Genomic DNA, 13654 nt, shown 5'->3' on the forward strand with positions numbered 1-13654 from the left:
CCAAATGGGTGCCTTAAGCAGAATTGTACTGTTGTAGACCTAAGTGATCAGTAGCCTTAAAATGACTTAAAATACATAATAACAATGAGGCAATAATAAGTGTTTCAAAGAAAGTATCAAAAGCAAATAATTTTATGGTTTTATTGAACAACACTGTTAATGTACATAATGTAATATACATAAAATACTGTAAACAATCAACTTATGTAAGTTACTTATAACAAATGCCTGCAGAGGGCGCAAATTGCCTGGTGATTGTTGTTACACTTTACAGCATGATCAAATCCTTGTTTAATATTGGCCAAAGAACATTTAATTTAAAGGTCCACTTAATATTTGGCATCAAAACATGCAAACTCACCCTAGTGAAAAATAAATATACCAAAACGTATTTGAAATGCAATTATTTTATGCGAAGTATACTACAGATACATTTACATATTTATGTACTTAATATAAATACCCTGAAATTGTACTTTCGGTATACTAAATTGATATACTACCAACTAAAGATATACTGAAGTATATTTGATTGTGCTAAAACGGAACTATTGCAAGTATACTTTAGGTACACTTTCTATATCTTGCATTTAAAGACTGATATCATACAGTGATCATGCTATCCTTAGTAATAGTGATATTAAAACACATTTTAGGCTTAATATTATGAAATGTGCATTGTGCAATAAAGTACTCCAAATAAAGTTTACTTATATTTATATCAAGCAATATATCAGTAAATATGTAAATGGATTTGTGGTATACTTATGAAATAAATGTATTTTAAATACATTTTGGTATAGTTTTTTTTTTTCTTTTCACTAGGGCAGGGCAGAGTTAGGGTTTAAACTTTTATTTTGAAATTGAGATGAATAACAATTTGCATATTCAGAAACATACTAATGTATTCTCCTGTGTTAGCATAGGTTTATAAATGATAGCACTATGCTATGCTATATTATAATTTTTAATACAGCCTAAGAAACTGGTCTAATAATGCTAATCCAATAAATGGATTCTCGTACATGGAATGCTCCACTTGTAGTATTTTGCCGGTTGACCAACACGGGTAAATTGCAAAATTATTATTATTATTATTTATTCATTTTTATTCTTTAAATCGAGCACACAAATTTAATTGAGGAATCGTGAGAGCACCTCAAGTCTTTACCAAGGTTCAAAATGCAATGCATAGCGCATAAAAATAATTTTAATTATATGACAAAAATTGCATTAGTATAAAATCAGAAGCGTTGCTATCAAATTATTAATGGCGTTAAACATGTTTAAATAATCTCACCCATTAACTTCAATAGCCCAAAATATATGTTTCACATGTTTGTCAACATACATGAAAGTGATGCATGGAATTCATCTAAGGACTTTTTCTTCTTTTTTGTTTCGGTTGTTGTCTTAGTTGTCCATCAATTATGATAATTTGCAGAGAGACAGGGATAGCTGCAGGTCGGGGTAATAGAGTACCTCAGGGATGATGCATTTTTGTAGGCAAAACCTAGAAGCGAGTTAGCATTTTAGGAGTTCCGGTTCCAACGCCGTAAAGTCTATGGGTTTTTTGAATGGGTTTTTGCTAAATCGCCTGAAATAAGGTCAGTGGTTAACAAAGCCTCTAAATACTTTCACGTTTTGATCTATGGCATAAAACACACCAGTTATAACCCGCTTGTGGTTTTTTTAAACTTTTGCTGTGTCTTAAAATCAGCGGTTGCTAACAAATTGCTAAAAGGGACTACTTCCTTTGGTGGGGACTTTAGACGTCATCAAGACAAATGGGACATTTGGACAGCATTTCTCATGAAAAGTGGATAAGTATTCATAACAGCCAGATCATAATCAACGAGCATGCTTTTAAATAAAGTTGTTTTCTAAATAAAGTTTGAGGAAGCTTGGTGGTGGTGACGTTGATCTGCGACCATGGTGTGCTGTAGTCCGTTTATAGCCTACTGTTAGCCTTTTAAATCTGACGACTTTATTTAGGCTTCAAAATCTATAAATGTTGTGTTAACTTGTAAAGATTATCTTGATAGACAAAACGTGTGTCATAACCCTTTGTTAAACACATAGCTTATTTTCTGCGATTTTCCAAAAGTCTATGGGAAAAATGCATAGGCTTTCGATCTAGCGAACCCGTGCACCGCTAACTTCCGGGTTGGCCTACAAAAACACGTCATCCCTGAGGTACTCTATAGTTGTGCCAAAAGGAGGCACTATATGCCAGTGCTGCCACCATGTGTTTCCTTTCTATGATAAGCACCGGCTGTGCCGCTGTTTTTCAAAGGCGTTTTGTTTTGCTTACAGTAACCGCTATAAATGCCGGTGCTGCTGCTGTGTATTGCATTTCTATGATAAACACAGGCTGTTTTTTCTTATAGACACGTGGTGTTGCTTACACTAGCCATTGCATATACTAGGGCCGCACGATTAATCGGATGATTAGAAAAAAAACATTGAAATCACACTTAAATGATTTGACTTGATTATGAATGTGTGATTATGAAATCGCAAAGCTGCGATTATTTTTTTTATGCGTGGCTTGTCAATTAACTATGGCTCCAAATGCTAAACCATCTGAAAATCACTTTGAGTTTGAATCGCTTATAATGTGCATTTGAAAAAGCAACACGTGTCAAACATCTTTCCAGTCATGAGAAGCATTTATTAACATCTTGTCCAACAAAAAACAACATTTAATAACATGTTTTTACTCCAAACTCACTTCAAAATGACAGTTGAGCATCCTTCTGTGAGATGATGTGGCTTCTTACACAGAATAAGGCAGTCGTGTGTTTATTAGTCATGTCAAAACGTTTCAATCTTGTTTATTCAGCTACAGCAATAGTATGGGATTTCCTGCAGCAGGGCATAGTCAGAGTTTCTGCGCGAGAGCACCCTCTGGCGTTCAGATGGAGAAGCATTTACTACTGATCACAGAGCCGTACAGCTCTGACAAGCTGCGCATAAAATAATAGCAGCCTTTGCCAAATCGCATGTGATTGCAGTAAATCATGCAGCCCTAGCATATACTGGCAATGTCACCATTCATAGCCTTCCTATGATAATACACAGGCTGTGCCACTGTTTTCAGCGCTCTTCCTCTGCATAGCATTGTGCAGCTGTTGTCTAGCCTGCTTCAGCCTCTTGCATAGAGCTTGAGCCAGCTATGAAACCACAGAACTCGTGACTGAAAAGCCATCCGTTCCTAACATGAGGAACGTGCCGCATTCAGATTGACAGAAGTCGACCCGCTATCTTACTCCACTCTCTGTTTCCTTGCCTATTGCGGGCACTGAGATCACTAGTTGTCTTTGTGCTACGATTGTTCCACTGTGCGGTACGACAAAGCTGGAAGACAGAATACAGTGCTTCTGTAGCCTATCAGAATTATTTTCTCTCGCCCCTTGCCTTTAAGCAGTGAGCTCCATATAAAAAGATCCTCTTGCAGGTTGGCCAGAAGTTAAATTATCTCAGTACATCTGGAGAGTGCCTACTTATAGAGTTGTCAAAAGTACTGACTTCAGTACCAAGTCAGTACTGAAATGTTAAAAATGTTAAAAAAAAATTAAAATTTCAGTACCAACTTGGTACCGAAGTCAGTACTTTTCACAACTCTACCTACTTCTATATTAAGATAACCCTCATCACCAGTGTTTCTGAGGATGCACTCACACTAGGCACAGTTGCCTTGTACTGTGCCCTGGTGTGTACTGTCCAAGTAGTAATAGAACATGTTTGCTGTCGTAATGATAACAACGATCGACAATGATGCGATACACAAAAGTAGTAGCTGCTCCAGCACGGTTAGCGCTCGCGCTATATGCGTACCGCGCCCGAGCCCAACTGAACCGTGCTCTGGCCCATCACGCAAGTCAAGCGAACCAGACTTTGGGGGTCAAATGTGCTCGGGCACGGTTCAGATCGCCTAGTGTGAGTGCACCCTGAGATTGCTTCATGGGCACAGCGTACCGCTTTGCATTCCCTACAAGTGTGTACATTCTTGGAGTGTGCGAACATGGCTCTCTCCTGAATGATTTGGATGATTGGCTGATCATGCTTCATTCAGAGAGTGTGTTGAACGATCACATGCTACTGCCACTCAACCACCCATCATACCCCCTTCTTAGGGAGTGGAACCTTTCACAGGGGTTCTCCCGATCTATAATTACTCCTGGCATGACTGCCGCCTTATTGTTATTTGGGCATTAAATTCCATTCCATAAGTCCTGTGATTGATAAAGCACCAATAGTGCCTCTAATTTCCTGTCGTTCAAGCATGGCGTTCAACTAAGTCCAGTAACACAGCATTACTGTGATATAGGCAATAGTGCTGGCACAACTGCCACTTTGCTCTCATCCACTCATGATGGCGACAGCAACAATCTGCATTTCTGGCTGCTGGCATCAGTTACACTGCCCAACACATTAAAGACGAGTACTGCAGCAAGTGCCCCTTCTACCAGGCAACTCTACGCTCATAAATTGAAAGTATTTTAGAGCTTGTGCAGCTCAAGAAACGAGGACTCTTTGTATTGTCAGATTCCAGTTATGTCATTCTTGCAGGAGTGTGTAGATAAAGGCCATGCACCTTCTATGCTCAAATTTTACGTTGCCGCTATGTCAGCTTTTCATAGCAGAACTGATGGTCGGCCAGTTGGCAGGAATGACCTAGTGGTCAAACCTTTACATGGCGCGAGATGGCTAAACTCTCACCTGTCTACAATCCCCACTTGGGATTTGGCTTTAGTTTTGAAAGCCCTGACGTGTTTGCCAGTCCAGTCAGCTTCGCTAAAAGTACTCACTTTCAAGACTTTTACCCACACTTGTATCAGTTAAACAAGTCCGCGATATACATGCTCTTCTAGTCAGCGAGTCATGCATGGATTTTGGTCCTGATGAATGTAGAGTTGTCCTTAAACCAAGAGAAGTTGTGTTACTAAGGTGCTCTCAACTTCATTCAGAGCCCAGGTTATAACCCTGTCAGCCTTTGCTCCGAGCAAACCATCTTCAAATTATTTATATACTGTGATGCATAAGAAGAATTAATATATTATCACTTATAAAGAATGAAAGTGAAAAAAGAAACGAGTGCAATGTTTGTACTACAGTATAATATTTGTAATTATAACTTTTCCAAAACAGTTATGTAGCACATCAGTTTCAACATTTATTTAAATATTCAAAGTGCTGTATGACATTTGCTTAAAGGAAAACAAGCAGTTTGGTATCATCTTAAAACAGAGATTATTCAAGTGTTTAATGACCACTTGGGAACATTTAACAGACCCTCTTCTTGGCAATCGGCAGGGTTAGCAGAACTGACCCTCATTGATGGGGTTACAAAAGAAGGAAATCATGTATCCACAACAGAACAGAAACCCCTGACTGCGTGTAAACAAATATGAACAGACTGTAACAACTGACCATCAAGAACACACAGAGAGAGTGAAAGTGCTCTCTGACATCAGGTTGTGCCTGATTAACACCTCTTAACTTACTGTAAACCCTTGGAATAAAACCCTTGTTGTTTCAAGTGCTATTTCAAGATTGGGTAGGTTGGCAGATGCTATAATAAGTGATAAAAAATATCTAGGAAGAGTTTGGATTTACTGGGGGTACAAGAAAATCTTTAGCTGTCAATGGAAAATGAATTATTTAACAGAACATGGACACATGATTAGTTTTGCATCATCACCACCAGACGGCATCGTTTCTCAACAATAGCCGTGCAAATGGGTGAACGCCATGAAGAAATGTCCTGCTCATATTTCACTCCAAATGTAAAAAATTAATTTAAACTATTTATTGAGAGTTGGGGGAAAATGCATTTTAAATATCATCTTTCCTTTATGCAAAACAGAATTTATTATTTTTGCCTTTTGATTTTGGGGTGAAGTATGGTTTGGACATTTTCTTGACAGAATTTTTTTTTTTTTTTTTTTGCAAGATTCACTCATGTTAGTGCTTGTAAAAATATGACTGGACAAAAGCACAGACATTGACCTTTCGGACATTGACCTATTCAAAATAACACTGTTACAGAGAAATAGTGCAAACATATCAAAAGTAACATTATTGTCAGTAAAAAATAACATAAATGACATTAGTTGGATCTGTAAATGAAATTGGTGCCAAAGCCACTTGATACTAAATTTAAAAATGACGCTACACTTCACTTATATGACATATTAGAGTGTAAAATTACTTCTAATGCCAGAAGAAGAAAAAAAATGAAATCATGATATCCTATGACAGCTTTATCTTTGAAACTCCGCAGGAGGTTAGGCTGTTGGCCTGCTTTAAAAAGGCCATCATGACAGCAAGAGATGGATTTGGTAACCTTGACCCTAAACAATAATTCAGTAATTTCAATAATTCCATCAATTATCTCCTACATAAGATGGTTCTTCCCTTTTGCTTATGCACAGATGAATCCCTTGCTCGTAGAGCACCTCAGTGGTGTTTGTTTGTTTAGCTATTTCATTACAATCTTTTTAAACTTGTCTCATCCCTTTGAATCCAGAGACACTAGTCTTGAATTCCTCCGCTTATGTAGGGCTTCAAATGGGATTGCATTTAAAGGCACTGGGACCCAGAAGAAAACCAGTGCAGTGGCTTTCCACTTCTTCACGCTCAAACCACAGGAATTTGGCGTAACTCTCTCCAGATCTGAGGCATATGAGTTAACATGCCTGGATGTAGCAGAGCCTGAGCAGAATACCTGCCTAGACTCCATCTCTCAGTCAGTTTTTGAAGGCCCCGTAGCGGCTGGCTTTGCTGATAAAGTTCTTCAGCAGATCGTGGTCCATGTCGGCGAAGGCCTGCGTCTGAGTGACGGCCGTCAGGTGGTTAACACAAAACTTGAAACAGAACTCTTCCAGATCCTGCACATGAACAGTGGATGGACTGATTCAATGAGAAAGAGAACCACCACCAAAGACCTACAGAATAATATATGAAACCGCAAATATATGTACATGTTTAGGGCTCTGTTCCAAAACCTAGTGAGCTGTCTACCTAGACAGCATTTTTAGACATCATATGTGTGCTATCTTTAGTTATAGTTATTAGGGAAATTGATACAGCTTAGTGTCGTGATATTTTGCGTGGGAATATTGTATTGATCTTTTCAGGGCCTGAATTTCGGCTTGGGATTGCTAGTATTGTGCATAACTTTACTGTAGGCTCTGCACTTATAATGTGGGAAATAATCTTGCTTTCAGACTGTAATTTCATAAACAGTGCTAGTTAATCAGTGCTACTGCATCTGTCTCTTTCCCTCTCGGACACGCACAGTTGTCTGTGTATAAAGGAAGTGCCTTCTCGGTGAAGGCTAAATAATTTTAATGTTACGTGCAAATGGCGTCACAATGTCTGCACTGCAAGCCAGCTGCACGCTGTGATGCTACAAAACATTTACTCACAATTAGAATCAAAGAAGCCCATTTATAATACAACATGCTCATTTATGAAAGTAAGTAAATGATGCAAAAATGTTCATTCTTGGGGCCAGTTGTTCAAAAGTAATCTGATTGGATTTCGGCTATCGGATTGGATCAGATCTTGAAAACGGGTTGTTTAAAAGGAAAAAAAGGATTCCAAAATCAGATTAGATCACAAAATCTTTGTTTTTTTTTGTTTTTTTGCTTTTTAGTAAGATTGTGATACCTTTGATTTTACTGATACCATCAGAAGGGTCCATTTAAAAAAAACAAAAAAGAAAACAAACAAAACAAACAAACAAAAAAAATTAAAACAGGATCAGCAAAGTAATCTTATTTCAAACTGAAGAAAATATTATTTTGCTTACCCCATTGGCAGATTATTTTGCTAGTTTTAAAAAAAAAATCACTTAATTTTAGCTTTTTTTCTGAAAACAAGACAATTTTTACCTGTCTAGAATTTTTTTTTTTTTTTTTTTTTGATATTTAGAATGGAAACAAGACAAAAAAAAAGTAATAAAGGATTACTTCACTTTCAAATTAAAATTTCCTGATAATTTACTCATCCCCATGTCATCCAAGATGTTCATGTCTTTCTTTCTTCAGTCGAAAAGAAATAAAGGGTTTTGATGAAAACATTCCAGGATTTTTCTCCATATAGTGGACTTCAATGGCCTCCAAACGGTTGAAGGTCAAAATTACAGTTTCAGTGCAGCTTCAAAAAAAAATCCTTAATTTCTTTTTGACTGAAGAAAGAAAGACATGAACATCTTGGATGACATGAGGGTGAGTAAATTATCAGGAAATTTTCATTTGAAAGTGAACTAATCCTTTAATTGCTTTTTTATTGCCAATGTGTGAACAGCTCACTCCAGTAAAAGAGTGCATATGCTCGGTCTAGAGCTCCCGAACGGTGCACACATATTTACACTGTTTATTTTTTATAAATCCCGATATGTGCGTGGAAAATTGAGCACGCACATTTCAGTGTCTTTTTTGTATGTACTTTTTTGTTTATACATCAGGCCCCAGATGCTTTCTTAACTGCTGTTTTTTCACCACTGTCATTTTTGTTGTGTGTTTATGTGAAGTGTGAAGAAAGCACACAGCACATATGTACATATTCATCTAAATGACACTCTCAGCAGTATGAATGCTGTCTGGATGTTTGTTAACAGTATATCGCTGCAAATGTATTTCCAACTTCTTTTTGCCCCAAAGTGAAGAATGAAAAAGAACTTCACCATGAGTATCGAGGCCTTGAATCACATTCAGTCTTTTGTACATTACACATGCACGAGTGCGAGCAATAAGTTGCCGGCTACAGTATACTTAATGGCTGTCGCTAATAATGTTTTTTGAATTCTACATATAGCAACTTTAAGAAGAAAATTACATTAATGGCCTTATCTGATTGTATGAAGATTCTCGCCGAAGATTCACTCAATGAAAAACACTCCATAGTATTTTTGTGCTGCCTGAAGATTGTCATGATAATGATGAGCTCAAAAATAAAAAGAAAACGGCAGTTAGAATTTTAGAATGTTTCATGAACCAAGCCCTTGAATTTAGGTGTGGCAAACCACAAATGGTATGAACACAAACACTGATTTGATACAGGATATATCATTTAACCTACAAATAAGGGACAATCCTGTATTTTTTTTTTTTTTTGGGACTGTGGCAAAGAGTATTGGTAGAGTGGTAGAGTATTGTATTGTTAGCTTAGCAATATGCTCAAATCAAAGTCCGCTGAATCAACTGTGAATGTTAGTTGAGTCTTTTTTGCACTTCATATCAGCTATTTCAAACTAAATTTGTTTACATATTTATTTCTTATTAGTGTTTTAAGTTATCAGCTTACAGTTTTTTAAAATCGCTAGGACACATTTCTCAATACTTGCATCACTCTATGTGGGCTACGTGAGAATCATTTATCATGGCATAAAATTCAATGATTACATCTTGCAAATTACATGAATTCTTTACTCACAGACACAAACACCACCAAAACTCTGAATACCTACAAAGCAATTTCCACATATTTACCATTTTCAAATCTGTCAAACTTAAGTTCAAAAGGTGGTTGTTGTCGATTGACAAAGTGTGTTTGTTGAGTGAAAATTTTTGCCAGATTTATAGAAGAATAAGTTGATTATAGACACATATGAAATGTTTTGGTAGTTTTAGTGCATTTTGAATGTGAAATTAACTGCTGTGACAAGATGAAAGTTGGTTATGATAACAACTGTATGTAAAGAGTTTTGAAAAAGTATTGAGAAATGTGTCCTAGCGATTGTAAAAAAAAAAAAAAAAAAAAAAAATTATATATATATATATATATTACTATATATATAGTAATAAGTAATATGCTAACATTAAACTGCTGAATCAAAGAATCAAATCTTTATGCTTCATGTGAGCTATTTCAAGAAATATTTGTGTTCTTTCAATTATTGTCATTAGCTTAGCAATATGTTGAGCCTACTGTGTACTTCACATCATCTATCTGAAAATGCGTCTTCTTTGCTTTTTTGTTTTTTAGTTGTTAGCTTAGCGTCATCCTAATGTTAATCACTGATGTTTGGAACAGGACCTGTATGTAACTGGATATATATATGGCTGAATGTGTGTCACGCTCACCCGTGCTTCATACTTGACAGCAGCTGAGAGCAGTGTTATAGCGTTCTCCTCTGTGATGCCTCTCTTGATGGTCTCCTGACACAGTCTTTTCAGTCGGCTCTCACGGTAGTATGTGGCCAAATCCAGCAGACCTTTACAATGCACACGATCACAGGAACATACACACCAATAAACATCAATCAGACATTTCAGCATACAATTGCTGCAGTTAACAAGTCTGTCACTATGACATGCTGGACTCCGTCTAAAACTGTTTTAAATAGGTATCTGTGTTCAACTGAATCCAGATCATGGATGTCAGAGTGCGATATGGCAGTCAGCATGAACGGAGTGGGTTACCAATAGCGTCCTCAGGCGGGAGGTTGATGGTATCAGTATACAGGTACTCCAGGAACGCGCGATACACCAGATAAGAGAACTGATGAATCTCTATGGTCTCTTCATCAGTCTCGTTCAGCAGTGCTCGGAAATGCTCACACCTACCAACACAACCACGAAATGCCATTTTATTTTTTATTAATGCTATTTATTTTTGGAAAATTTTTATTTTTATTAAAATTTCATTTATTCCATTTATCTGTTCTTTTTAAACACCATTCAGCACAGATGAATCATTTGTTTACAAATATGAGCTGTATGTTTGCTGTTAGTAAATAAATACATTTTTATTTTTGTTTTTGACATGCAAAATCCAGTTCACAACAAGAACGATAAATATAATGATAAAGATATAGTTTTAAAAATCATTCTAAAGATAAAAGAATAGAGTCCACACAACAGCTATAACAATAACAGCACTAGGCATGTGACGGTATCAAATTTTCATGTTGCGATTAATTGCTGAAGCTTTTATCACGGTATACGGTATTATCACGGTATTGAAATAAGTTGTTGTCATAGTATAACTTTTAAGAACTCTTTTTCTTATAACCAAAAGGACTCTGAATGTTCAAAATACAATAATACAATACACAATATAGTAAAGTAATAATATTTACTATAAAGTAAAATTTTCAAACAGATTAAAGTGAACATTAATTACGCTATAAAGAACAACAGGTAACACTTTACAATAAGTTCTCATTATTTAATGCATTAACTAAGATTGAGCAATAGCTACATTTGTTACAGAAAGTATTATTTTTTGTAAAATCTTAGTTAAGAAAATACAACTAATCATTGTTAGTTTTCTAACTAATCATTGTTAGGTTTTCGGCGAAACCGCTACATTCTGCTGTTCCATCAGCGCCCTCTGTTGGGCTTGTTTACATCTGAGTGCGCGTGTCCCTTTGACGCAGAATACAGCCGTGTTGTGCATTTTATACGGGGGAAAGTATTCTTAATATTTTAATAATCGGCAATAATCGGGGTGTGTGTACTTGTTTTGACTATACTTGTTTTCACTTATATTGTGAAATACTTTCATAACTCACTACACTAGGGAGGACAGACTGGTCCTCTGAATATAGTTATAATTCTTGGTGTGAACAGGCCTTAAACTTGATTCTAAAATAAACAGTTGTTATGGCACCTAAATTTTAGATATCATTCAAATTTGACAATTCTCAATTATAATTTTGATAGCACAGCAAAAACTAATACTAGCCTACTTAATATAAAGTTCACATTAAAAAATAAGAACAAACAAACAATTTTCAAGCAACTGCACAAATGCAATGGAACAAAGATACAACAGCTTTAAGTTTGAAATGTATGTCGAACAGTATTCAGTTAAGGAACAGCCTACAAAACCTCAGTTTACATGGACAGTTCTTTATGGTATATTGTTAAATGTATAAAGCTTATTTGAGGATATAAAGTGACTCATTTCACCCTCCTATAAACACTTTGCTTTCCTAAAACTCCAAAACATTGTCTGGTACAGCTGGAGGTCTGCTTCCTTCTAGACTTTAAACTCCCCTAGTATTACTGACACTGTTCTGTGAACTACACTATACTACCTTAGCTTGCCATGTATTATTAAGTCTAATTTGTCCTGTATTATTATGTATAATTTGCATTGTATATTTTTACAACTTCCCTCTCAGTTTCCTGTCTGCACTTGCATGTCTGACTCTCATTTTGTTCAACAACTGGAAAGAAAAACAAACATGAACTTTAACTACAGAACTGCTCTGATAAGACACAGACAATATGGTTCCACATATTAACACAGTGACTGCAGAGACAAAGAGTAATACTTATGCAACGGTGCGTCTTAAGCAACAGTACATGATCAGGAGTGTGTCTGTACATGTTGATGTCAACAGTTCAGCCCCAGGTGCTGAAATGAACGTGTCTAATGATGGGAATGACACCAGAGGGGAAAACCTAAAATTTGTGTTGACTAATCACACACTATTTTTCAGGTGGCGTTTACATACCCGAGGAAAAATTATATTAAAAAGCTTTGTCAGGTTAACAGGAAAGCTGGACTGCACTGCAAACCATTTTTACTTCATACTTCCATACCAGGGCTAAAAAGACAAAAGGCAAAAGTCTTTAGAGATTATTTGATAGCAAGTTTCCAGTTACCTGATTTTAAGAAGGGCTTTGTGCACGTGAATACACTTGCCATCAACCAGGAACTTTAGGTCAGAGATTTCTGGGCTGTCAAACTCTCGCTTTAGGGACTGGGCAACAGTCAGGTAGTCATCTCCATCTAATGAGCAGAAAAGAATCAGAAAATACAACATAAAATAATACATCTCAAAGTTAAGCATCCTGTTAGGAGATGAAGGTTCTAGTTGGATTCCACATATATATACATTTTAAAAGTTTTGTTATTATTGCATTGCACCAGTTAGTAACAATACAAAACAAATTGGGGGGGTATAACCATGGTACAAGATACTTCTTGAGTACTGGATGATATAATGTTGCGGTTGAACTTGCCTAATCTTTACTGGAAAATGATTCACTTAAAGGTGATAGAGAGGATTTTTTCGTCGACTGAGAATCCTAAGACTGTTACTGAGTTTTTGAAATGAGCGCATGCGTAAGAACAGCCCCCCTCCTTCACAGCTCATTTCAAAGGAACGCCTCCCAAAACTTGTGCACGAGTATTGGAAAACAAGTGTTTACCACCGGCATTTGCGATGATCGCATAAACGATTGGCTGATGTTTTAAAGGCCCTACCTCGTGCACAGATGATGTATATTAATATTATTACTTTCAGTGCACCTAATAAATAGTCTTTTATCAGTTAGTAAAATACAGTTTCAAGTAATATTGCAAAAATTTATAAAACAAAACATCCTCTTTAGCACCTTTAACTGATTGGTCCAATAGGGGTATTTTGATGACATACATACAGCTCAGTAACACTACAACTGTACTTGGTATACTCAGTTGTCATGTGTCAAAAGCCTTGCTTAAAGGACTACTTGCTAGGTATTAACACTATGAAGTGCTGTATAGTTACTGCAGTGTATCATTTTGGTAATCACATTTGTTTCACAGTAGTTAAGTAAGTGTCCGTTATGTGTCCACACTTGTCGGTGAGTACAACATAGTTACCATGTATATACCACTAGTAAGTACAGTAATGTGTCTT

General features: G+C 36.4%; 1 protein-coding gene across 4 annotated transcripts in view; it reads right to left on the reverse strand.

Moving 5' to 3' along the window:
* Positions 1-236: 236 nt before the first annotated feature.
* The window catches only part of rcbtb2 (regulator of chromosome condensation (RCC1) and BTB (POZ) domain containing protein 2), a 45134-nt gene continuing 31716 nt past the window's right edge, over positions 237-13654 (reverse strand). Inside the window, exons 9-12 of one of the 4 annotated variants that reach the window (XM_067365076.1) lie at positions 12633-12759; positions 10437-10576; positions 10098-10228; positions 237-6896 (exon numbers count right to left, since the gene is read on the reverse strand). In XM_067365076.1, coding sequence (XP_067221177.1) covers positions 6756-6896; positions 10098-10228; positions 10437-10576; positions 12633-12759 — 539 coding nt within the window. In that variant the 3' untranslated portion in view covers positions 237-6755. Of the gene's footprint in view, positions 6954-10097; positions 10229-10436; positions 10577-12632; positions 12760-13654 lie in introns of all 4 variants that reach the window. The other 3 variants (XM_067365077.1, XR_010892148.1, XR_010892149.1) reach the window with 3 other exon arrangements.

The sequence above is a fragment of the Chanodichthys erythropterus genome, chromosome 17 (assembly GCF_024489055.1).
Source record: "Chanodichthys erythropterus isolate Z2021 chromosome 17, ASM2448905v1, whole genome shotgun sequence".
Taxonomy (NCBI): Eukaryota; Metazoa; Chordata; class Actinopteri; order Cypriniformes; family Xenocyprididae; genus Chanodichthys; species Chanodichthys erythropterus.